A 27,885-nucleotide genomic window follows, 5' to 3' on the forward strand; every position below is an offset into this window, starting at 1 on the left:
TTACCTAAACCACCACCTTCTCCAATGATTCCTCAATTATCATGTGTTTTTATTATTGATGTATTTGAAGATCTACAAATTTGCAAATCACATGGCTCTTCTCCAAATACTTATAAGCTGAAGTGAAGTGAACTGATTAGAGTTAAACTAAATTGAACTGAACCAAATTGATTAAAGCTAAACTGAACTAAACTGAAATTAAGTAAATGTAAACAGACCCTTAAGTTATTTGACGTTGACATTGACATTGACATTAATCGAAAGGATTCGACCTTGAGAACATCAATTGTGGATTGAGTGTAGATAGTAATGATGTCTTTAACTAATAAAGTATTTGCTTTTTTAATGCATTTTTTTAAAAAAAATGTTAACGAACCAATTCAACCAAAAGTTTAATTTGATAATTAAGGTCCGAGATTTTATATCCGGACGATGCTCAGATGGTTGATAAAAGTTTTAAAATAACATATTTATATGAATGTTGAGTACGGTCAAATAATTCATTATGATAAAGTCTGATGTTTAGACATACGATATCATATGGCTTATATTAGTGCATTTTTTGTAGTTTTGTTTGTAAATAGATATTTCCTCCCGTTTTTTTTTAGTTGACACCATTTGACTTTTACACTATTTACACAACACGTTTTGACTCGCTTTTGTGGTTTATAGATACGATTAAATATATTCATGTGAGATCTTGTTTGAATCGTTTCAATGTATATTTTATTAATATCCATGTATATAATTTTACAATGTTGATAATTAGAGATATTAATCGTTAAAAACATGTTTTGGCAAGCGTAATAATCGAAAGGTGTCAACTAAAAATAAACATAGGAAGTATATGTGTAATTATTGACATGAAATTATTTTTATTAAACTTCAATTATTTTCACCGAATTGATAGTATTTCTACCAAACTAAAATTATTTACTGATTAAAACAATTCTCTAATTTTTTCTAAAAAAAAATTAAAAAACAAAGCATTTTGTATGCGACTAGCCACACTATATGGCCAGACAAAGTAACTCTTATAAAACTGACCGATTAACCCCTGTAATATAGTAATAGTAACTGAGTAACCTCTAACACTAATTAACTCCTATCTATAACACTGATTGAGTAACTGTTATAACACCAATTAAATAACCCCTATAACACTAACAAAGTAACTCTTGTAATAGTTGGTAACACGGCCTTACCGGCTACGTATAAAAGTTTGTGATTAAATATACTACGTACTATAAATAGATCTTACTTAAAAGGACTTTAATGATGGAAATAAATTTGACTTACAGGATTTATTAAAAGTTATGATTAATTTTGTATATCTGAAATATAATAATTCTATCGATAATAAAACTCTATACAGCAATTTTATCTTAAAAATTTTATCCAAAATTCTCTTACTTAGCAACATATGTGCCACAATTGCTGGAATCTCAAGTGTCGCTGTCTCGTGGGCTGCAAAGTCGATTTTACTATATGAAGCCTCACGGTTTGTTTGAAATTTTTAAAATGATTTATGTGCTAGAATTTGGTTTTTTTTTTGACAAGAAGAAGAATATTATCATTAATAAATAGCCATACGACATCTACAACAATAATAAAGAATTGTAAACCACATATCTAGAGAAAATAACATAACTTTTACAATCAAAATCATAACTATTTTGCATATCGGGCATAGCTCACACTCCACCACTTCAAACTTGACGCGAGTAGTGATTTTCGATGTCTTTGCATCTTTCCAAGTAGAGACCTTCGCAATCTGCGCTGATGTTTTGATCGTAGAGTTGATGACGAACCCTAAACCCATATTTGTTAATATCAAAAGATAATATTTAATTAATTTAAATTGGGAAATTTCATTCGTTAATTTTGCTTACGTGTCATTTAACTTATTTAATTCTAAAAAAAATTTAAATTCTCGTATTAAATTAGTTATTATTCTAAAATTAAATCCTACGTGGCTCTCTAAAAACTCGGGAAAAAACTATATATATATATTAGATTTATTAGTGACTAGTTTGGTGCCCGGGCGATGCCCAGATGGTATATAAAATTTTAAAAAAATAAATTTTGGCTTGATTGTTAAATACGATCATGTAATCTCTTTTGATAATGTGGAATATTTAGGCATACGATATCATATTTCTTATTTGTTTTTTATTTTTTTTGAAAGAATATTTCTTATTTATATAATAATTTACTTTTTGTAGTTTTTTTTGTAAATAGATATCTATTTTATAATTGACTTGAAATTGTTTTTACCGAACTTAAATTATATTTGCTGATTAAGACTTTTTTTTTTTACTAATTCTCTATTATTTTTTTAAAATAAATTAAATATATTATAAATGGGTCTTATTTTAAAGAACTTTTTTTAAACGAATTTGATGATGGAAATAAAATATTAACCGAGTAACCTATAACACAGACTAAGTACCTCCTATCTAGAACACTTATTGAGTAACTGTTATAACACCGATCAAATAACCCCTATATCACCAACAAAGAAACTCTTGTAATAGTTGGTAACACGGCCTTACCAGCTACGTATAAAAGTTTGTGATTAAATATATTATAATAGATCTTACTTTAAAGAACTTTTTAAAACAACTTTGATAATGGAAATAAAATTGACTTATAGAATATTTATTAAAAGTTATGATTAATTTTGTACATATGAAATATTAGAATTCTATCGATAATAAAAATATATACAACAATTTTATCTTAAAAATCTATCCAAAATGCGCTAATATCATATGTGTCACAATAATACCTATTTTTTGCCTACGTAGCGCAACACTTGGTGAAAAACTAAAATGTCAAGTGTCGTTGTCTCTTGGCCTAGCTGGGAGACCGACTTTAAATATTAGTAATATGATATGATATGATATGATATTCTATCACGCCCCCTGACAAGAGAGCCCATTAGGCTTGAAGTGACCCTCCACATACTCTGCGCGAAATATTCAAATATTCCACTTGAAAGTGGAGGTAGATGAGATTTGAATCCGTAATCTCAGTGTCATGTTAGCTCCGATACCACGTTAAAAGACCAACTCAATCAAAAGCTTAAATGGATGGTTGACACAACTACTTTTAATATGAGTGGATACATTCATTTCTAAGTGACTAACACACAAACTTCTTACAATCTGTCACAAATTCCTGGCTAATTACTATTTTCATCTTATTGATACAGTATTATTAAACAAACTACTCGTATAAAAACTTTCCATTTAATGATGTCTAGTCTCTCAAACAACGTATGGAGAACAATAAAAAGTTAAAAGGAAATATGAAAATTTAAGCTTTACAAAATGGCTTTTCTTTGTTGAGCTTGAGATATACAATGTATATATGGATTAGACATAAAGATATGTATTATTCATAAAAACTGTTAGAGATATGAGATATCGGAAAATATTGTGTGATATAACAAAAACCAACTAATCAATAAAAAGACCGTTGTTACCAAGTAAAGCTTTGTGGAATTGGTTTCACCTTGTGACTTAGAGGTCACAAGGTTTGAGCCCCACTACATAAAATATTTGGGAGAAGGGAATTCTCTTAGGAGTCGATTCGATAAAGTCTTTCATCTCACCATTAAAAAAAAATATATATATTGTGGCCGTAGAAAACATGAATATATTCAAGTTGACAAGGTATAGTCGGAAAAACTACAGGTAACATAAAAGGGTCTCCCCTTTATTAAATGAGAAGAATGAGAACTGAAGTTTCATACAAGTTACTTAACCCACTGAATCTTGCTTTTTGAGTTACTTGCTGGTTTAAACTTTTTAGTCATAATAAAATCATCTTCTACTAAACCGTTAAATGGAGTATTAATTTAATGTATTATATAAACCGTTGAATTTGATTTTTCCAAAAAATGTCCATACATTCAAATATTCAATTGGACATTATCAAAGTTCAAACAAAATTCAAGACTTGGGCTCACGGCATAGAATGCATTAATGGAAGTACGTAAGCTATTACTTGTATTTAATTTCTTTTTCATAGTCACCTTTGAATTTTTATATCTTAACTAATGCTTAGGACTTATTCTCTTCAGTTTAATTTTAATTCAGTTTAGTTCAGGTCCAATTTCCATCTCTCATAAAATATTCAATTCATTTCAGCTCCAATCAATTCAGTTCAATTTAGCTCTATAAATGAGAACATGCCCTTAATTAGTTAGTTTGATATTTAAATATTCATTTTCTCCCAATTTTGTTATAGATAGCTGAATATCCCTCATTCTTAACTCGTTCTATAAAAAATAAAAATTAATAAGATTTCGCAAAAAAAGCTTTTGGTATTCATCTAGCTCTAAACACAAAAATCTAAACATTTTTTTTTTTTTTGGTAAATATCAAGAATTTTATTACCAAAAGAAAAAGTTACAACTTACAAGAGCTAAGAAGTAACAAACACCTAACCCCACAAGACCTGAAACACAGGCCAACCAACCACCAAACAGTTCAAGCTCAATCTCCTGCCACCTTCTAGGAAGGGTTCAGGAGAAAGAGAGAAGAACAACTTGAGCTCAAGCTTCCAGCCACCTTCTAGGAAGGGTTCTGGAAACCAGACCCAAGAACACAAAACAAACACAAACCAGGACACTCCTGCAAGCAAGAAACACCAACCCAACAACTGAACATAGAAAACCCCCACCTAGACTCAGCTGCAAAAGCAACAGGACCAGACAAAAGAGGGAATACACAGCTCAGAAATACAAACAAGCTAAGCACCAAAAAACAACAAAACAAATTCAAAATGCTGACTAAAAAAACAGCAGAAGCAGCAGACCAAACCAGCAGCAACAAACCAAAAAAACAGCAACAACACCAGCTCAGGAACAACAACAGCAGACTGCCACCATGAGCAACCTGCAGCAACCAGAACAAAGCCAGTAGTAGAACAGCAGCAACAGCAACTGAACCAGCAGCTGCAGAAAGCAGACTGCTAGAACAACATCTGCACCAGCTGCCACCCAGAGCCAGACTGCAACAGCAGAACAGCAACAGCAGCAGAGGCCAGAAACAGCAACAGCAGCAGAGGCCAAAAACAGCAACAGTAGCAGCTAGGAACAGCAACAACAGAACAAAGCAGCAACCAGCACCTGACAGAAGCACCAACTGCCATCCTAACCACCTGCAGCAGACCAAACCATCAAGACAGCACTGCAACAGCAACAAAACAACAACAACAACATAGCAGCAACAACAACAAAATAGTAACAGCAACCCAAAGTTGCCAGAACTCAATAAAACCAGGCTGAGGACAGCTGCCATCCAACCAGAACAGCACCAGAAACAGCAGAAAACAGCAAAATCAGAATTCAGTGAAGCAAAAGCAGCTTCATGTCTGTTCCTTTACATCTAATAGCAACATGATAAATAATGTCTTTAAAGACAGTTTCTGCAGGTTTACAGTCACCTGTAAACATCAAATTATTCTTCTGCAGCCATATACTGTAGATAGCCTCAGCAAAACACATAGAGTATACTCTACCCTTGCTGCTAGACTTCCTGCAATTCTTAACTATCCATTGTTGTTCAATGTGAAAAGGTTGAACTGCTTTTTTCACATCAAGAAGCTTCAAAATCTGTTCCCAAATAGTCTTAGAGTAGGGACAGCAGAAGAACAAGTGAGAGACAGTTTCACAAGAGTTCTGGCAGAAAAGGCAAATAGGATCACAACTTGCATTCCACTTAACAATTCTGTCCTTAGTGGCAAGCTTGCCAAGCAGAGCTAACCAAGTAATGAAAATACTCTTAGGAGCGGCTTGGTTATTGCAAACAATTCTTTTCCACCCTGCTTTAGGAGCCTGTGGTCGAATCCGGGCATAAAGTTTAGCAATACTCATTTTTCCATTTTCCATAATAAAGGACCAGCCACCAATATCATCAATAACATCTCTGCAAGCCAAGATTTTCTTCAAAACCCAGGAGCATTTCTTGGGAATAGTGGCAGTCCAAATATTCCTATTGTTGAAATAATAGGTATGCACCCATTTCACCCACATATTGTCAGATTTGTGAGCAAGATCCCAAAGAACCTTGCAAATAGCAGCTTTATTCCTATCACCAAGAGAGGTAATATTCCAGCCACCACAAACCTTAGGAAGAGTCATATGATGCCAGGAGACAGGGGCCTTTTTTGCATAAGTGTTCTTCCCAGTCCAAAGAAAAACCCTGAACTTAGTTTCAATTTCCCTAAGAATCTTCTTAGGAAGAATGAAAATCTGAGCCCAATAAGCCTGAATACCAAAGAGAACACTTTTGATAAGCTGTAACCTGCCATCATAAGATAAGTGTCTAGAAGTCCAGCATCTAATCCTAGCAGTAACCCTTTCAACCAAAGGCCTACACTGAGAAACAGTAAGCTTTTTAGAAGATAAGGGCACCCCAAGATATCTAAAAGGAAAGCTACCTCTACTCATACCAAGAATAGTTTGCAGCTGATCTTTATCAGAATCAGAGATACCTCCAAAATAAACCTCACTCTTACTTAAATTAGCCATCAAACCAGAAGCACATGAGAATTTCTGGAAAGCCTGCAAGAGAAGCTGAATAGAGATGGAATCAGCCCTAGAGAAGAGGAGAAGATCATCAGCAAACATCATGTGGGTAATACCTAATTTCTCACATCTAGGATGAAAATTGAAATTAGGATTCCCAGTCATTTCCTTAAGGCACCTAGAGAGGTACTCCATACATAGAGCAAAAAGAAAAGGAGACATAGGATCTCCTTGCCTAGGGCCTTTTTTTTGCAGAAAAAGGTTTAGCATGAAAGCCAATAACATCACAGAGTAAGAAACAGAACAGACACAAGTCATAATCCATTTCACAACAGAATGAGGGAAACCAAGCTCTTCTAAAACAGTCTGCAAAAATGGCCATTCAACAGAGTCATAGGCCTTCCTCAAGTCAATCTTGATCATGCACCTAGGAGAAACAAACTTATGAGAGTAGCCTTTGATCAATTCAGTAGCCAGGAGAATATTGTAACCAATGTGCTTACCCGGGATAAACCCAGCTTGAGCATCATTAATAACAGTCCCCACCACTTTAGAAATCCTGTTTGTGAGAACTTTAGAGATCAACTTGTACAACATGGTACAACAAGCAATAGGCCTAAACTCTTTGACATAAGAAGGATGTTGAACCTTAGGCACTAAGGTGATTGTTGTACAATTCCACTGCTTAGCAATGACACCAGTCTCAAAGAAAGAGAAGATAGCAACATAGATATTAGTTTTGATCATAGGCCAAGCCTTTTTGAAGAAAACAACATTGAAACCATCAATTCCAGGGGCCTTATCATCTCCAATCTGAGCTAGAGCAGTATCAATCTCAGAAGTAGTAACCACAGAAGTCAAAATATCAATAGAGATAGAGCTGAGTTGAGAACCTCTCCTAATAGTGACCAAGTCAACAACAGGGAGAGAACCAGCACTAGAACCAAGGAGCCATTTATAGAACCCCACAATCTCATTTTCAATAAGTACAGGATCTTTCAAAAGGACATCATCTTTAGTGAAGATAGAATCAATTCTATTTCTACCTTGCCTGTGCTTCATAACAGAAAAGAAGTAGTGAGAACTGGAATCCCCCAGCTTGATCCAATCAACCCTAGATTTCTGCTTATAAATGGACTCCTGGATATACATCCAATGCTTCACCATAGTTACAGCTTCAGCCTCTTTAACATGAAGGTTAGAATTAGAATAATCCACAGCAAGCTGGTCCTGAATGGCTTTCAAAGAGGCAAGAGCCACATCAACTTTCTCATCAACATTAGCAAAGTACTTAGTGTTCAGATCTTTCAGGTTCTTTTTGACATATTTCAAATTCTGCCAAATCGTAACCATAGCAGAAGAATCTGTAACACTATGCCAGTTGTTTTCCACAATAGAACAAAAGTCAACATGAACATCTAGGCAATTAAGAAACCTAAAAGGTATCCCCTTAGCAGCAAAAAATCTACTCACTTCAACCAAAAGAGGGTTGTGATCAGAGAGGAGAGGAGGAAGATAGATAGATTCAACATGAGAATACTTGTTCAACCAAGCCTGATTCACAAGCCCCCTATCAATCCTTGTAGCAATTCTAGTATCACCATGACCCTTATTAGACCAAGAGTAAAAAGAACCTTTACTCTGGAGCTCACGAAGATCAAGATTGTCAACAAAACTTCTAAAATGGTTGACCTCATAATCAGTGATAGCATTACCATTAACTCTATCATAAGAATTGAGAACAGAATTAAAGTCACCAATAACAAGCCAAGGCCTAGAAACAGCTCCAAGACTAGAAATACCATCCCAAAGAGGTAACCTATCATGAATAGAATGTAAGCCATAAACAAAGGTACAGAAAATCTAATGCTGAAGATCCTTGGAGCTAATTTGGACATGAATGAACTGCTCATGAGAGGAGAGGACTAAAAGATTAACCTTGTCATGAGACCAGCCAACCCAGAGTCTACCCCTATGAGAAATGAGTAGTTACAAAACCAAGACCAAGCAGATCCAAACTTCTTCTGAAGCTTAACACTCTTATCACACTTCACCTTAGTTTCCATAATACCAACAACATCCATACACTATTCAGCTAGCAGTTTCTTAATAGAAACTACTTTGCAGGGATCATTAAGACCCCTGATATTCCATGATAGGATAATCATGACCCCATAGGGGGATTACCATCACCCCCGATAGGATCAAGTTCTCCAGCACCATCCCCATCCTTAAGCAGAGCAGCATAGGTATTAGAATTAGGAACACTAGTAAAGACAGGAGGATTACTATGACTTCTATGCTTCCTTCCCACCACTCTCCAATCATCATCAGAATTAGCTTGCACAGTAGTTGGAGCAGGAGTGAAAACACCAGCACTATGAACAGAGCCATTACCCCCAGATTCAGGAATAGTAGCAGGTTGGGACTTAGCAACCCACACCTTTTTCTTAGGCTGCTCCTTAGAAGCCACCTGCTTCTTTTGAGGCTGAACCTTCCTAGGAATAGCACGGTCATGGCCCACTTTGTTACATTTGCTACAAAAGGGGGGTGTCCATTTAAAAACAACTTTTTGTTCAATCAAAGCACCATCTGGACTTTCAAACCAGATAGTCTTGGGTAAAGCCTTTGTTACATCAACTTCAATGAGCAATCTAGCAAAAGAGACCCTCAACTACTTTGAAGTACATTCATCAGCACATAAAGGAACTCCTAAGACACTTCCCAGTCTGCTCAAGGTGTGCACACCCCAACAATTCAAAGGTAAGTTAGGTAACTTAACCCATATAGGAACAGTTCTCAAAACCTCAGCATGAAAGTCAAATTTCTCAGACCAAGGCTTAACAATAGTCGCCTTACCAAAGAACATGTGTGGACTAGCACTAAGAACGACATTCATATCATGAGAGTTTTGCATTTTAATCAGAAAGTAACCATCATCATGCCAAAAAACATCAGGTTTAGCTATAACACTCCAATTTTCAGCAATATATCTATGAACAACAGCTATAGTAGGATAATAGCCTATGACATAGAAAATTACAGAATTCTTCCACTTAAGATTACCTTCAGTAATTTCGGCTTGTTGTAACATGGCAACAGACTTGCCATCTTTGACCATAGGGGCTACGAAGGAGAGGGCAGAACCCTTAGCAGTGAGCTTAGCAATGTCTGGCTTAGTAGCAGGAATAGAATTAGGCTGAGGAGTACCACATCACCCTCCAAAGAAACCGGGTCAGCAATTGGAGCAGAACCAACCCCAGAAACCAATGGAACAGTAACAGGAACCCTAGGAACTGCTGTCTCTGGAATTCGCGGAACTGACCCAAAATTGAGGCCAGGATTACCTTCAGCCACCATAGCATCATCTGTTAAAGCACAACCTGCATCAAGATCAGACGAGGAAGCTCTGAGATCCAATGAAACAGTAGAACGGGGTACTGTTTTATTGGCTTTAATTAATCGCACATGAAAATCCACAAGGGCTTTCAGCTCAGCTCTAGTAATCTTCTCTGTTGAGAATCGACTCAAATGAGAAGGAGTGACAAGTTCATCAGGGTCCTCATCAATTTCTGGAATCGAAGCAGAACCAGAAAGTTTAGACACATTCAGCCGATTAACACCATCATTCAATAGAGATAATGAAGATTTGGAAGGATGATTCAAGTTGTTTGAGGGTTGAGGAGTAGATTGCTTCTTCTTTTGAGCCATTGAACCCGATTAAGCTGAAGAAAAACCAGCAAAATCAAATCACCATGGAAGGAGAGAGAAGAGAGAAAAGTCAACGCAAGTCAACGCCCTGGTCAAGTTCCATTCATTTTTTAATGAGTTTAAAAAAAATCTAAGCATTTAATAGAACAAGTATCAAGAAAAATTTACATCAAAGGAAAATAGATATTTTCTAAAATATTATAATATCAATTTAAGTAAAATATTATAACAAAATCACAAAAAATGTTGTTAGCACACAAAAAATTAATTGACACAATTTTTTTTAATCAATCAAAGATGGTCATAATCAAATTCGCAAAATTACACAATTAATGTAATTCTTTTTTTATTGATTTTCTTTTCTTTTTATGATTTTAGAAAAAAGAAAAGAAATCAGATGACTTCAAGAAAATTACTCTACATTATTACAAGGAGATTAAAGAATATAAATGGAGCCCAAGCTCCGACATGACACTAATTTCACCCCCAAGGCTTTAACTAACCTAAATGATTAGACTTTCATAGAATACTAATCAACCACAAGTCCACAAGCATATACGACGTAGAATATATGGCAACTTAGGGCCTGTTTTCTTCGGCTTATTTTCTGTTTAGTTCAGTTAAACTCCAATTAGTTCAATTCAGTTTCTAATTTCTTTATCATAAAATATTCAGTTCAGTTCAGCTCGGCTTCAATCAGTGCAGTTCAACTCAGTAAATCAGAATATACCCTTACTGGGTGAATCACCTTCAATAGTTTAACAAACGCATTTAGAAACGTCGTTAGTATGGTACTCGATCGCTAAATCAGATGCTGCTGAAGATGAAAATTTTATAAACGTAGTAAATATTCCTATTAAGTTTACTCAATATACAGCAGACCTGACCAATTCTCCCATATACAATCAGCAGTAATGCAGAGAATACTTGTATAACTTTCCAATAGCATACCAAAAGAGATGAGTTTAACCAAAATACAAACAACATGACAATGGATGCTCAATGTTAATTACGTACGAGTAGTTGGAATAGGCGACACAAAGCTTCACATCTCTACAATGCCTCCCACCGTTTGCTTCCTAAATAGGAGTATATATATGCAAATGTTTTAAATGCTGTAAATTAAGATAATCATTACCTCATATTCCGATCATCCAATATCATCTCTCTATACAACTCATAAAATTAGTGGTTGGTATGTGACAAAACTCTTCCTTGCCTTCCCTAATCGGCCTTCCTTCCCTTTACAATTTTCCCCCTTAAAGAACAGATGCTATTCACTAATAGTTGGAAAGCTAACAGTTCCAAACCAAAAGCTAAATACACAGCAGCTGTTACTCCCCAAAAAAGGCCCTCAGGAGCTCAGAGTTAGGTCACATAACCTGAGTTACAAAAATACTTGAGGCCAAATAATTTGAGCCTCAAGAATAGAATGTCACCAATATATCATCTGAAGCAAAGACGGGTCAAACGAGACTCATGATCCCACCACGTTGGGAGTTGCTTTAGCCAAATGCCCTTTAACATTTCCAGTAGCTGGTCCAGCAGAGGTTTTATTGTCAGCTCCAGTGAGAGATTTCTTTATCTGCCCAAAGATGAAAATGAGAAACAGAGTCAAGGCAAGTACATATTAGAGAATAATAAAGTTGAATCCACAAAGAAAATCATCAAGTACCAGTGCTAGGCGCTCTTTGTGAACATCATTAACAACCTATGAAAACCAAAACAGATCATCAATATGATACGTAGTAAATCAATTAATGGAACAAAAAATTTACATGGAGAACTCAAAATTTCAACCACATTCAAGGAAAAAAATCCCACCTTTTCATTTTTCAGGAAATATTTCTGAGTAATATAAAACAATTAGGTTAAATTTATCTCTACTGTTATTTTCCTAGTCTTTGTTAGGCCAGCTATTGTATACAAGAATAACACTTCCGATTATTTTCATAAAGCTGGAATGATTCTTGAACAACAGAAAGGTGGGATTGATCAAGATTATTCATGTCTAGTTTTCTATTAAGTATATTTCATGTCTCACTGTTCTTTAGCACATTATCTGATAGTAGCTTACTGGTTTCTTGTAGGTCTTAATTTCATCTCCAGTAAACCCTGGAAGAGTCATATTCCAAGTTCTTTCTGCAATGACAAAACACATTCACAAATTAGAATATAGACAAACCAGATATTAATAGCTTAAAAAGTATGATATGACAGTACACATTATGTATATGTATTATCCACGTCACTGACCTAGATGCAGCAATATGTCCTTTGCTTCCAATGTGTTTGACTTCCTATGTTTGGCCAATGAGCAGCCAAATGTCGTAACCTGCTCAAAAATGATGCACAACAGCATTATCATATTAATTTGATGCATGGGAGATTTGAGTAAGATATAGTAAAGATGTTTCATAATTGATTGACAAGAAGGGTATAGTGAGGATGCAGCTTCCAGGATGTCAAAGGTGACAACATGCTTCAAACAAGAAGAAATTTGGAATATATATATATATATATATATATATATATATATATATATATATATATATATATATATATATATATATATATATATTATGAAACAAAAGGTGTACATCATATAACTAAATCAGTTAAGGAATTGAATTATTCAGTAAATCAGTAGCACAAACTGAAACACCGTATGTCATTGATAAGAGCCTTACAACCAGCAGAATATGAGCATAAGCAATTCAATAGTATAAGAAATACTCAAAATAGCTACATCCCATAATATTTAACACCACCTAAAATAAGAGGGGGAAAGGGGTCTGTACAGCATTCTCAGCACTATCTCATATGTACCAAGATAATTTTTTAAGCTTAACTAAAAAAATTGACCAGTCAATCAAATCTTCAGCAATATTGATCAATAAAGGAAGTGAAGGTTAAAACTCAAAGATTATCAGAATAAAGGAGGTGAAGGTTCAAACTCACCGAGTCAATAAAATCTTCAGCAATATCGACTAGAACATCTTCAACATCAGGATCTAATTTCTCAGATGGATCAATCTGTTGATCAAGCGTGAGAACTTAAAATATTCAGAAATCTTGACCAATGAAACTATGCAAGGGCAAATAGTAGATGGTAAAGATCATTCACCTGGTTCACAAGCTCCTGGATGCTTCTCTTGCTGAGTATAGTGCTACAAGGTTCAGGAATTTCTGCAGCACTTACATTCTCAATAGGACCAGAATGGACAATGGCTACTTGCCCCGTTGCAGAGGAGGGAGGCTTCTGATTTGCTGATCCCTGTACCCTGACAATTTGTTGTTGATTAGGTAAAGGTTGCAACACTCTTGATGCTGGGAGCTGTTGTCCATAATTCTCTTGAGACTGATTTGATGCTGAAAAATGTAGCTGTTGCTGCTGCTGCTGCTGCTGCGGAGATGATAAGAATTGATGTTGCTGTTGAGATGGATGTAATTGCTGTTGCTGTTGAGAAGGATGTAATTGCTGTTGCGGTTGTGATTGCAATAATTGCTGTGGTTGGGAATTTGCTTGAATGGGCTGAGGTGGCTGCTGAGGGATATGAGGTCTCTGTTGTAGTGACTGGGGATTCACCTGGGGTCTAAAAGGTTGAGAGGGCAAAGGGGGGCGCCCTTGTTGAGCAGACAACCATGGCTGATATGGAGACTGCTGGGTTTGTGATGTACTGGGCGTTGCTGTATTTGGTGAAGTTACAGAAGAAGCCCTCAACATGCCATGTCCTTGGAAATTCTGCATATTTAGAAAACAGATGGCGTATACCACATCATTACAATGTCTAGGCACAGAAAGTAGATTACATACAGCGAAAGACAAGCGAATAAAAAATTATACAGAAATGCAATAACTTTTGATCACCGCAAGTCCACAACAAACAGCTAAGTATATATGTGACACATACAACCAATAAAACAATGGGAACAGAGGGCATGCTAAAAGAAGAGCATGAGCAGTGACAACAAGGGCCAAATGAAGAAAGGAGTGGGTAAATAAGCTGGTTGTCAGCAAAAACTCCCCTTTCATGGGGCCTTCAACTAAAAATCCAACTTCAAGTGTAAAATTATATAAGCCAGCCCTGATGTAGCATTCATCAATCAAACCTTAAGCCTTAAATTTTCCCTCAAAAAAAAAAAAAAAAAAAAATATATATATATATATAGGGGAAGGCTCTCGTGAGAAATTTTCTTATGTGAGAATTTTTCTTATGTGAGAACACTCTTTATGTCCTAAATTTTTACTCGTATGTTCTAAATTTTAAATCTGATGTTCTAAATTTTTCCTTAGGTGTTCTAAATTAAATCAAATGTTCTAATTTAATACTCACATGTTCTAAACCATAAATTAGTTAAGTTCGATGTCATAAATTTTAAATAACTTGTTCCAAAATTTTAACTTGTATGTTCTAAATTTTAAAACGTGTGTTTTAAGATTTTTAATTTTTTTTTTTAAGATTTTAAATTATATGTTCTATTTTTTTACTCGTATGTTCTAAATTCTTTACTCACATTTTCTATATTCTATATCAGTTTGTTCTAAATTTTAATTCAGATGTTCATAATCTTAAATCATATGTCTATATTTTACTCATATGTTTAATATTTCATAAAGCAAATTTTATAAATTTTTAATCACTTGTTCTAATTCTTAAATCAGATGTTATAAACATATTGCTCACACAAATGTTCTAAATTATTACTCATATGTTCAAATTTTTAATTTGAATCACATGTTCTAAATTTTAACTCGCATGTTCTAAATTTTAATTCACATGTTCTAAATTTTAAATTAGTTCTCATATAAGTATGAATTCTCACATATGAACCTATTCTCACCGGATCCCTCCCCTAAAAAAATCAGTCAAACCTTACATCTAGTGTGAAGATTCATATCCACATACAATTTTCAGCATTTCCCTCTTCCAAAAAAAGGGCAGAAATGCTTACATTTTAAAAAGTATAGATATACATTCACATTAATCAACAAAAGCTAGTAGAAGATGTTGACTGGAAAACAAATTAGAGCTTAAGAGTGGTTCTCTGTGATACCCGTAGTTAAGGGACTTTTGTGATCAAAGCCCCACTTAGGAATAATTTTGTGCTAATATATGTTTAGTAAATATAATATTATAATAATATCATGTAGAATTGTAGATATCAAATAAGTCACAGACAAACACTTTATCCTGATGAAAGTGAAAACTCTCAGTCTATTTATTCATCCAAGACCTGACAAACACTTCAATACCCAAGTCCTTTAAACATATACATCATCAGATACCTGACAAACTGAGAACTCAAAATAGATATGTGTAATTTATTATTATTTGAGAACCCATCAATCCATCAATTTGAAATCATCAAGACTCACAGTGTCTTCTAATTAAATTCCAGTTGTGTACAAAATTAAACATTAAATACTCTACTACTACAAATGTTCTGAGCCAATCGAAATATAAGCTGTCAAAAAAATAAATAAATAAAACAATAAAAAAAATCACTCTCATAGAGTCATAGCCATAATCAAATCTAAGGAGCATATGTAAAGGAAAAAAAAAAAAAAGGAATATCAATGTAAAAAAAAAAAAAGGAACCAAAATCAAGTTTTTTCAATATAAAGTTTCTGCTCAGTGTTTGTCAAAAAAAAATAAAGAAGCAAAATTGTGAAGCTCATAGAGCTTATCCTTCTTCAAGATTACTAATGATTTGAAATGTAAAACCACAAGTGCACATTAGTTGCTGAAAAGCAACAAAGGCACCACTTCATAAATTTTTCAAACGACATTTGCCAATAATAGAACCCACGTTGCTCTTGGCTTTTTGTTCAACTATATATTAGTGCATAGTCTTGTAATTTGGTGAGTGAGTTTACTCGAACTAACCAGGGTCCGACACAATAAACTCCAACAAGAGACAAACACAAATGCTAATACCACAAGAAGAGCAACTAGGAACAAGGAACCAAAAGGTATTAACAATATATATTGTTTAAAAAGAGTGCATTTCAGAGAAATAAAGAATGAATAAGAGAAAGAGAGGCCTCTAGAAAGGTCTAAATTAGTAGCTCTGAGAATTAGTGTTAATTACCCTGTCAACTTGCAGAACTTCCAACAAGCTGATTTGAATATTTTGAATTCAACCAATTGCCGAATTTTGGTCGGTGGATTCAAATGTAACTTCAAGAATTAAGCTAAACACTACAAGCACCTCCATATCATCAAGAATTTTAGCATTTTAGAGATAATGTCCCAATTCTTTGCATTCTCATTTCCACAAACCACTTCATACCATGTAGCTTTCTTACTACAGCTGTTGTAAAGAAGGGAACTGAAACATCATAGGAACTTCATGAAATAACATCATCCAAAATGTACTCTAAACCCTTGCCCCAAATTGTAACAACAAATTAGATACTCCAACCTGGTCAAACTCCATTTCCAAGAAACTAGGTATTCTCAACAACCAAACCCGAACACTGTGTCTTACATTGGAGACTTTCTTCCAAGGGTAGGCTACTCCTTGGGTCATATCAAACAAGGACTTTATCTTTACATCTTTCTTAAATATATAAATGAATTTCATGCCAATAAAATTCAACTATATTTAGATAGAGTTCATGGAAAAGTAGAAAACCTTGATCAGTTGATTCTAAAAATATTATTTGGATATTCTCCTACTATAGCTGCACATGCAAAGATGTAAAATTGATATGAAGACTTGGCATAGCTCTTCAATAAGGTCAACATTTGACCTTCTCCCTCCAGGTAAAATGCAATCCATCCAGCCAACACAGACATAAACTCATGTAAAGAATTGGCATTACCCTTCAATAAGATCAACATTAACCCTTCAAATAGAAGAATTTTGTAGCCCCATACAACAAGGCTTAAACAAAGACATGCAATTATGCTCCTCCTTTACTAAAATTTTTCATCAAATATAGCTTTAGGGAAAAAATCTTACAGAAGTTATTCCAAATCGATAAAAATTAAAACCCACTTCATGGCAAGGCAATGTGAAGTGAGCAGCTCATATGAAAATGGCACAGAAAAAAAAAATTCATGACACTCAGTCTCTATCACGCTCGCCCACATCATTCTTGTCATGACATATTTTTTTCTTGAAAACTCAGCCAACTGAAAAAAAAGTATGCCGTCCCACTTTTGTAAATCGCTATAGCCCTCCACATTTTTCTCTATCTTACACCAAACACAATTCCCCATTACGTAGGCCAATTGGTGATTACAAAAATACACCCTTAACAAAAATAATAATAATTACCACTAGTTAAAATTAATCAATATGGGTGCCTTCTTTCTTCAAAAAAAAAAAATCAATATGGGTGCCTATTTATAAGTTCCATTTTTTTTTTCTTCTATATTATAGAAAAAATGTCATTGAAAACTTTTAGTCGTGTTGTGGATATAATTAGAAAAATCTAAGCAAGATACAAGTATGAAACTAAGATTGGTATGCACGCCACATTAGCCTTGCCGACAAACTTTTAAAAAAAAATTGAAATAGTTTTGGCTAGTGCGCCCTAAAACAGCGACTTCACAATTATTTGAGTTTGCAATTAGCCAAAAAAAACTTAATTCCATGAGATGGTACAGAACCCACTCATACATGAATCAAGACATGATTTGGTTCATTCCATCAATAATTCATAAACCTGTCATTACATAAGCTCAATTTTTATACTTCAGCATAGCCTTCAGACAATTTTATGTCATGAATATGGTCCCTGAACCAACTTTTATGGATAAATCTTACTCCATAATCCATATTTCACAATTCACAAGTAAAAAATAATTAGTGGACCACATTCATGCTAACATGTCTTTACAAGTTCATGAACTATAAAATGATTATATCATGACTCAATTAAAGTTCATATGGAAGTGGCCCTACATGAACCAACTAAGCTAAAAAAAAAAAATTTAAATTGGCTGATAGCTCAACAAAACAATGATCACTAGTGTGTCCTAAGAAGACTACGCACCAAAACTTGTCATTCTGGTGAGTAACATCCATTTGTACCGCCAAGTAGTGATCTTAAGCATGCCCAATCAGTCCAATTTCAGGTTCAATTCCCCTAATTTTTATTTGAGCTTATCTTATAACTAATTTGAATATAACAAACACATCACAACATATTTTTACTTATATTGGTTGTCAATTGAACATGAAACTTCACTCATCAGAACTTATTTTTTCCTATATTTTTTAGCTCTTACACGAACTCAATTTCTCTATAATAAGTGAAAATAAGTTCAAAAAAAATATAGGGCTTAGTATGAATTCTCTTCAACAAAAAGTTTTTGACGTCATATAGTTTAAATGTTATAAATAGACACCCATATTGATTTATTTTCACTTTTCTCCATTTGGACTTCTTTTCTCTCCATAAAATAATTATGATATTCTTAATTTCTTCTTTGCTAATTAATCATGGTAATTGCTTATTTACTTTTTTCCATTATTATATTGCTATGACGATTAAAATCTAATCATTATTATCATTTTACTATGTACTTTGATAATTAATCACCAATTCACTAAGCATAAGAGAAAGCATGTGGTGGTGTATAGTACTAATAGCATAAAGTAGATGAACTACTTTTATTAGTTCTTGAGTGGGGTGGGTGTTGGAGAAAGAAAAAAAAGTGAACAATGGGAAGGGATGAGAAAGAGCAAGAGAGGAAGCCATGGACTATTTGTTTAGTTAATGATTGTACATCCTCTAAAGGAAGATGAATGAGGTTACAATGTAATGAAAGCATAAAGCTTACATAACTAAAGTTAGCCTTCTACCATGTATCTTTTCATAACTAAAGTTAGCCTTCCACCATGTATCTTACTGAATTGAATCTAGACATATTTGAATATCCCAAACACCAAGGACTATTCCCAAGGGACATGAATTATGCTATCATTCTCAAGATAACTCTTCTTCAACTTATTTAAATTACATATACGAGATAAAATCCTCTCATGGAACCCAACTAGACACAAGCACCAGATTCTGAAAACACTAAATTATACCACTGATCAATTTTAAATTATTAATTCTCAAACAATGCAAACACACATACTTCAACTAGAACCGTCCACAGTAAAACTAGATGCATCAACCAGCATACAGCCTTAATTTTAAACTACTGACTTCACAAAGAAAAGCACCACACTTGCTGCAAATCAGTCCTTACGAGCATTTAATTAGTGTGCAACCCTCTTCTTTTACTGAATGGTGGGCTGCCTGTTTCGAGCATTTGGCAAGTATTATGTTGGGGGAATTAATAACTTCTTGTTGGGCAATTTGGGGAGCTAGGAATAAATTTGTGATTGAGGGGGAGATAATGGAGCCATTGAAGACTTTAGAGTAAGCAAAGAAGATTATTAATGAGCTACATTCTGGTTGTTCTAATGCAGCGACTACTTCAAAGGGTGGGTCACACACTCTTTCACATCTTCTATGGCGCCTCCAAGTGCAGGTCAAGTAAAGGTGAATGTGGAAGCAGTAGGTTAGGTTGATAAGGGATTAGGAATTGTTCTTAGGAATGAGGAGGGCAGAGTGGTGGCAGGTGCATCAATTCAGTTTGTCGAGATTTGGGAGCTGAGTAATTGCATGGCTCTAGAACTGAACATGAAGAATGTTTCTGTGGAAAGTGATTGTCTTCCAATAATTCAAACTTTGAGTGACAAGAAGAGGGGTAGCAGCAATCTGTTTTTTATTTTAGATATTTATGCCTTGTTATCTAGCTTTGATTTGTTGTCTTTTTGTTTGTTAAGTATAGACGTATAGTGGAAATAAGGTTGCTAATAGTTTGGCACAATTCCATTTTCCAACCCATGGAGGTTGGCAATCGATTATGGGTAGACAGTATTCATGAAAGTATTGATGTTGTAGCTCAGTCAGATTATCAATATAATCCCAATTGTTGGGTTTTAAGAAAAATACTTCCTTTATGCTGGTCGTCCACTTGTTTATACTAATGCAGACATTGAATACAATTACTATCTAGAAATAAAAGTAGACTATACTTGATTCACAAGATATTCCCATAGTATACTACATTTGATGAAAAATATGATTCTCCTAGATTCTACCGCTTAATTCAAGGTCATTGTTGTTGTTATTGCAATTCTTCTTTAAAATTAGCTTAAAGAATATATTGGAGATATCATGTCAAATTTTTAACGAGAGATAGCAAAGATGCAAATATAATGTGTATTTATTAATAAGACTTGTTCCTCATCCTCTACTGCAGCTCTAAAGTTATCTGTTTCAATCTTATATTTACACAAAAAGATACCAAACAAATGAAAAACTCACTACAACTCACTAAATGAAACACTAAACCTGAACTTTTGATCTAATATTATAAAACCAATGAAGAAGATCCAAAGAAGACAAACATAACCTGGGTCACAGATGGCATATTATTGGAAGTAGTCTGGGATCTAATTCCAGTAGCTGCCTGCATTGGTCTTTGCTGGTGAAGGGCCGAAGGCGGAACCCCACCAGGCCGCATCTGAGAACCTATCATCCCCATGCTCGGCATTCCATGCATCATAGGCCTTGCCTGCAAAGCCATTTCCACACACAACTGAGCATATGGTGATCACAAAGTATGAAATTAACATAATTAAGCATGATCAAATACTACTTCATCAATCTCCATTTCTAGCATAAAAACCAATTCTTGCTCCAAAAAACAGCAATCTATAAACAACATATACTTTGAAATTTCACAGCACAAAATCAAATTTCAACCAAAAACCTAAAGCAACATTCAATTTAAACTCCCACAAAAATCCAGCATTGACCCATCAACCCCAGAAAGCCGAATTCCAGTATTTGACATCGATCAATCAAAAACAAATCAACCCAATTCATGAAATCAAAAACTCAAAAATCAAAAACACAAACATGAACAAATTACCGGAGAAGGGGAGGAAGAGGGGACAACAGAAGGATCGGGAAGACTGACAGGATTGCGAGGAAGAGCAGCACCATACTGAACACCAAAAGCGGAAGAAAACGAGGCGGCGGGTTGAGTCGGACCAGATGAAGCATGAGCAGGAACCCCAATAGCAATGCCACCCCTCTGCGGCGGCGGAGGGGCAGCAGGAGATGAAGTTGATGACTGAAATTGGGAAGAGAAATGTGAATATTGGGATGTGGGTTGTGACCATGCTGCTCTACTAAATGCAACCGGTTGCTGTTGTTGTTGGTGTTGTTGGGGGTAAGAAGGGTGTGGATTTGTGGGGTTCAGATTAGGGTTTGAAGGTGTTTGTTGTTGGTGGTGGTGGTGTTGTTGCTGCTGCTGTTGTTGCTGCTGTTGTTGGTGTTGTTGTTGCTGCTGTTGTGGTGGTTGTTGCTGTTGTTGTGGTTGTTGTTGCTGTTGTTGTTGTTGCTGTTGTTGTTGTTGCGGTTGTTGCTGCAGTTGTGATTGTGATTGTGGTTGTTGCTGCGGTTGTGACTGTGGCTGTTGCGGCGGTTGTGGGGGTGGAAGAGGAGTAGACGGCGGTTGTTGCGACGGAGGTTGTTGCGAAGGAGTTGGTGGTTGAGAAGGAGAGGGAGAAGGGTCTGTTGGGTGTGAAGTAGTGGGTTGTGATGAGGGTGGTGTTGGTGTTGGTGGTTCCATTGAATTAGAGTGAAAAAAATTGGGGTTTTTTTTTCAAAAGAATTGAATTGGGGGGTTTTTGGATGAGGTGAGAAGGGAGTGAGTATTTATATGAATTGAAGTGGAAAGTGACAACTTGGGAGTTCTAGTACTATAGTTGTGGCTTTTGTGGGGGAGGTTGTGCTCTTTGCCTCTTTTTATGGATGACCTTTAGTTCTTTACGTAATACTTCTATTAGGCCTGTACAAAACTATCCGAGAATCCGAAAATTCGATAATTCGATCCGCAACCGATCCGAATTTTTGGATATCCGATTCGAATTTTCATTTCGGATCCGATCCGAAAAAGCGGATATCGGATGCAGATTTGGATTTGGATATTAATTTTCAGAATTTCGGATATCCGATATCCGAAAGATATCCGAAATATAAAGCCTAAAATAATATAATTTTTAAATTATTCATATAAAACTAACCCTGTATTATTAACTTATTGTAATATTCTTAATATATTTGATGATAACATTAATTGCAAAAGGACTACTATTTTTGTTAAAATATTTTGTACAACTTAGCGATAAAAAAACGGTAAAATTAGTGAAATTTAGAAAGTAATCATAACAATTTTACTTAATATTGGATAATGGATATCCGAAGCATCCGATCCGAAAATTTTGGATATCCGAATTTTTCAAATCGGATTTGGATATCAATTTTTGATATCCGAGTCTTCGGATATCCGATCCGAAATCACATTTCGGATCGGATATCCGATCCGTGAACAGGCCTAACTTCTATATCAATAGGGTAAATTCATAACTTCAACAAATAAGTTAGGGTTAATATTGTAACTTTGAAGTAGAAATATGATAAGGTATCAATGATTCGACGGCTTCACTGGTGGAAGTAGCTTTAATGGAGACTTGGAGTAATCAAAGCTTATTAATATTTTCAATGGAGGAGAACGATAACCTTCTCCTTTAATAGTTAACCATGTCCTAATTTTTCTATTTTTTTCTTAGGGTTTTCGTTTAATTTGATGACGAAGTCGCCGAAAATATGATGGTGGAGATGGTGGTTCCTGTGCAGTTTCAGTGGAGGAGGAAAGCGTGAGTAGATGGTGGAGGGCAGGGGGCAGATACAACATGTATCAAGGGTATGCCTTTGCATACCCTGCAACTACATTATATTAAAATAAAATTTGGTGCAACTTTTTACTAATAATTAAGTGTAGTTTCCTGGTTATCCAAGTGTTTTTTTAGTCTTTCTTGAATTTAATTATAGTCTAGAATTCGAATCCCATTGCACGCAACACATTTTTCCCAACCATTATTTTGCTGACTACAACATGATTTTCTATAAGTACATAACTGTGCACACCCTTTATGTGAATCCTGGATACGCCATTGGTGGAGGGAAGTAGCTACAAGCCTACAATGGTGATCTGATTTGCGCCAACGAAGGATGAAGATGTCGAGTCACTTTACTCATATTGTGTTGTCAAGTCTAGGTTGCTTTATTTTCCTTCCCTTTCTATCTAACTAGTATTTAGCCCGTCACGGGTTAAACTTGTTAGTCAATTTTTTTTTTATTGTATACTTGGATTGTTGTACATTTAAATATCAATGAGTTATTCCTACACCCAGGTGTACCATGGGCATAGTAAACCTGGATCAAAATGACAGGCCCAAATTAATAAAACGCGTGCTTATTAAAGCAAATAGAGGCGGAAAGAAAATTTGGTATAGATACAAAGAACGCGACATTAAATATGAATATTCAGTTTCCTTTAATTTAGGAAAAGATAATTATTAATTGATCTTTAATTGCCCGCGTATTAGCTATCATATCTTTTCAAAATATTTGACTTTTCCAAATTCATTTTTTTCTGTCTCTTCGTATTAATTTATCCCAAAAAAATTCAAACTTTTCCAAAACAAAACGTTCAAGTTTGTACTTAGAATTTTTTTCAATAAATTAAAGAAAATTAGACTTTTACCACCTCCATAAAACGACTTATTTGCTTTTACCACCTACATAATTTAAAGTTTTATTTTACCACCTCATAAAAAGTTAAAGTTGGCTTTTACCACTTAAACCCAACTCCGGTGATGGAAAAGTGTTGCAGGGAACACAATAACGACTCCTTTTCAAACTTTTCCCCAATTTCTTTCGATTTCCTTGTTTATGTAAATTCGTCTTCTTCATTTCTCCTAAAAAGAACTTTAATTGTGCTTTAAGTTGGCGAATTTCTCCCTAAATCCTCAAATTTGCTCTTCCCTAATAATCTTATCATCCAAACTTCCAGATTTGTGCTCTTTGAAAAAGTCAGTTGATTGAGAAATTGGAAGAAGATAAGTTGTTCACTTAATTCGCAAATCACATGAATTATTAGGTGTATTTTCGCAATTATTGCTGTAATTATCTTCCAATGTTTTTGTATCATTGTAATTGTTAATATCAGTTATGAATTGAGCCCTAAATTCAGAGGTTCTAAATTAGGGTTCGTGTTAAGAAAAACTAATTTGGGGTTTTTCGAAATTGTAATTGGTAAATATAATTAAGGTTTGGCAATGATAATTGTGTTAAATTAGAACAAATATTTATGTTGTTGGCTGTTAATTGCAGAAGCAAATGTCTTCCATAAGCCTATCACCTTCAAAAGAGAAAAGATGCCAATGTGGAGTTCCAATGGCAATGCTTACTTCTTTGTCAGGATTCTCGAATCTTTGTCAACAAAGACCCAAGCTTTTGGTCCTATCCTTGTTGAAGATGACGACGCCTTTGTTAGTTGTTCTGTTTTTGTGGTGTCACCTCTTCTTCAACTACCAGATGACAAAGTAAAGGAAAAAGGTGAGAAATTTAGGGTTCAATTTTAACAAAGAGATGAAAATTCTAAGGTGAGAGAAGATAAATTCATAAATTTTAATGGGAGGTGGGTGAGAAATTGAAAGGTGTTATTGAAGAGAGAAAGGGAAATCGGGTTTGAAGACATTTAATTAGGAGGGAAGCATAAAACTGTGGACCCCACAACACTTTTCCATCGCCGAAGTTGGGTTTTGGTGGGAAAAACCAACTTTAATTTTTTACTGAGGTGGTAAAATAAAACTTTAAATTATGTAAGTGGTAAAAACAAATAAGTCGTTTTATGGAGGTGGTAAAAGTCAAATTTTCCTAAACAAAATTATGGCAAATGCTATATATAGCACATAACATTCAATTCAACGTATTACTTTTGCCAAAAGTTTTTTTTTTCTTCTTTTGTATAATTGTATAGTTTCAGTTATAGAATTTGTTTGAATTTGTTTCTTTTGCATAATCCCAATTCAATGAAACCCACATGAAATTGGAATGAAAAGTGAGTGTTTTGGGGGGGCGGGGTAGTATATGGAGTTGAAATTTAACGAATATAGACATTGAGTTAACTTCTGCCATATTGAATAACACCCATATAATAAAATGAAATTTGGCCTAAATTTTTTGACGAATATTTTAAGGTTTATCAATTTCGGTTGAAATATTTTTGGGTAGTAATATATATGCTATTGTGATGATTTTTAAGCAGATGTTATAACTTTTGTTCGTTTGAGATGTTTCTAATTAATACTTCCTCTGTTCTTTTTTATTTGACCTGTTTCTTTTATCACGCTTGCCAATGTAAAACTTTAACGATCAATAACTTTTATTCTCTATAAGTAAAATTTTTAAAATTTACATATTATGGGAGTACTTATTGAGACGAATTCAAAAAGATCTTACATGAATATATTTTTCATTGCATATTATTTACAAAAGACGGTCAAACAAAAGGGTGATTAATAGTGTAAAAGTCAAAGCGGTTCAAGTAAAAAAGAACGGAGGAAGTATGCAATAAACTATGTTTTGTTAATAAAGGCTACTTATTTTCATGTTTACAGAATTTATCATGCTTGATTTTGATTTGAATGGACCTTTGATTGAAGAGGAAAATAATGATGATGAACCTTTTATTGGCCAAACTTTGAGACTCAAGAAGAGGTATTTGTCTTTCATAAAAAGTATGCTAAACAACATGGTTTTGTCGTTCGTAAAGATTGTTAGGACACTAGACATGGTAGGGCTATCAGACGTGATTTTTATTGTCATTGCGAAGGGAAAATACCTTTGAAGGTAGTTGATTTTTCTAAACCTCAAATAAATAAGGAATCATCAAAATGTGATTGCAAAGCTCATACGCGAATTACATTGAAAAAATGTTTCGATATATATCCAGAAGAATGGCATGTATTACGAATATATTTTTAGAGATATTATAGTATATTTGATAGAGTTTGTTTATGGTAATTGTGTTTATATTTGTGATTGTTTCCTAGTTCTAAGGATAACGAAGATAAGGTAATTCTAGGTTTGCTTGTACTCTATATATTGGTGTTCCATAATTAATGAGAAATAAGCCATGTTTCCACAAAGTTTAGCATGGTGGACGAATGCAATACTCCACCACCATCAATCATTGAGTGCAATAGTGGTCATGGGGTTGCCATTACATTGACCTATCAATGTCGTGGTTTGAGTTCTAAGTGTAGTTATTTATACATGACAAATCAAAATATATTACAACGTTACAGGTTTGTAAGGCAATGCCATAATTATCGAGAATTGTGTGAATAATAAATTTGATGATACATCTTGGATTATTGACACTAGAGCTACACACCATGTTACAGGAGAAAAATCATGGTTTTTTGACACAAAGAATCTTGAATGTTCAGTAGGGTTACCAAACGGTGAAACAGTATTGACTTCTCTTGTTGGTTTCGTTTGTTTATCGGACAAAATTACTCTAATTGGGGTGCTTTATGTTCCTAATTTGAGTTGTAATTTTCTTTCCTGTTTCACAACTTAATGATAAGCTTAATTGTAACTTGAGCTATACAGGATCAAACGAAGGAGTTGATTGGAACTTGAGCTAGGAGAGACAATTGTACTATTTTAGCAAATTAGATTTGGTGCATCATGTAGGCGCTATCGACGCAAGGTCTAATTTGGAGCTATGTCATCGTCGTATAGGTCATCCTTCCGAGAAAGTGGATAAGTTATTACTTCCAACTGTTAATTGCAAAGATAGTCCAAATAAGGGGTGTGAAGTATGTATGAATGCTAAAAATCTTAGAAATAGTTTTCCTTAGAGTAATAATAAGGCATCTGGAATATTTGAGAAAGTTCATTGTGATTTATGGGATCCATATCGTCATGTTTCGTCGTGCGGAGCTCGTTATTTTTTAACTATTGTTGATGACTATTCCAGAGCAGTGTGGATATACTTGTTGATTGATAAAATTGAGGTGTTATGTATGTTTTTTTTTTATCATGCTATAGTAGAAAGGCAATTTTCCCAAACAATTAAAGTCGTGCAAAGTGACAATGGTACCAAGTTTAAATGTTTACTTGATTTTTTTTTTGCTGCAGCTGGGATTATTTTTCAAACCTCTTGTGTGGGTACACCGCAACAAAACAGGAGGGTTGAGAGAAAACATAAACACATATTGGAAGTAGGGAAAGCTTTGAGATTTCAAGCCAAATTATCTATTTATTTTTGGGGTGAGTGTATTCTTGCTGCGGCTCACTTGATTTTTAGAACTCATACTCCTTTACTTCACAATAAAACTTGTTTTGAAATTCTTTTCAATAAACCACCTCAATTTGATGTTATCGGTTGTTTGGGTGCTTATGTTTTGCTCATAATTAGAAAATTAAAGGAGATAAATTTTCAAGTCGGAGTAGCAAGTGCGTCTTTGTTGGGAACCCGTTTGGAAAGAAAGGTAAGAGGTTGTATGATCTTGAGTCTTAGGTTTTCTTTGTTTCTTGTGACGTTAAGTTTGTTGAGGATATTTTTTTGTTTGGTTCCCCGAAAGATGTTAATATTATTTCTCAAGATTATGAGTCACTTTGGGATGTTCATGACGATTTCATTGAGTATGAAGTGCGGGATGAGAATTGATTGGAGGTTAATAGG

The 27,885-nt window shown here is 34.5% G+C and overlaps 1 protein-coding gene across 1 annotated transcript; it reads right to left on the reverse strand.

Moving 5' to 3' along the window:
• Positions 1-11,246: 11,246 nt before the first annotated feature.
• On the reverse strand, positions 11,247-22,124 carry LOC110695764 (transcription initiation factor TFIID subunit 12-like). The gene is made up of 9 exons (XM_021872998.1): positions 21,693-22,124; positions 21,208-21,551; positions 20,686-20,847; positions 13,380-13,997; positions 13,214-13,288; positions 12,509-12,587; positions 12,330-12,394; positions 11,928-11,963; positions 11,247-11,837 (listed from the first exon to the last, which is right to left on the reverse strand). The coding sequence occupies exons 1-9, from the start codon at positions 21,910-21,912 to the stop codon at positions 11,730-11,732; spliced, it is 1,707 nt and encodes a 568-aa protein (XP_021728690.1). The 5' UTR covers positions 21,913-22,124; the 3' UTR covers positions 11,247-11,729.
• Between the last annotated feature and the right edge of the window lie 5,761 nt (positions 22,125-27,885).

This window comes from Chenopodium quinoa, unplaced genomic scaffold, assembly GCF_001683475.1.
Source record: "Chenopodium quinoa cultivar QQ74 unplaced genomic scaffold, ASM168347v1, whole genome shotgun sequence".
Lineage (NCBI taxonomy): Eukaryota > Viridiplantae > Streptophyta > Magnoliopsida > Caryophyllales > Amaranthaceae > Chenopodium > Chenopodium quinoa.

Excerpts from the sequence above, each read along its gene's own strand:
- LOC110695764 (XM_021872998.1), bottom strand. The coding sequence starts at position 21,912 with ATGGAACCACCAACACCAACACCACCCTCATCACAACCCACTACTTCA. Across the intron at positions 20,848-21,207 it reads CCTCTTCCTCCCCTTCTCCG|GCAAGGCCTATGATGCATGG; the intron begins GTAATTTGTTCA and ends ATGGCTTTGCAG. Across the intron at positions 11,838-11,927 it reads ACAAAGAGCGCCTAGCACTG|ATAAAGAAATCTCTCACTGG; the intron begins GTACTTGATGAT and ends ATCTTTGGGCAG.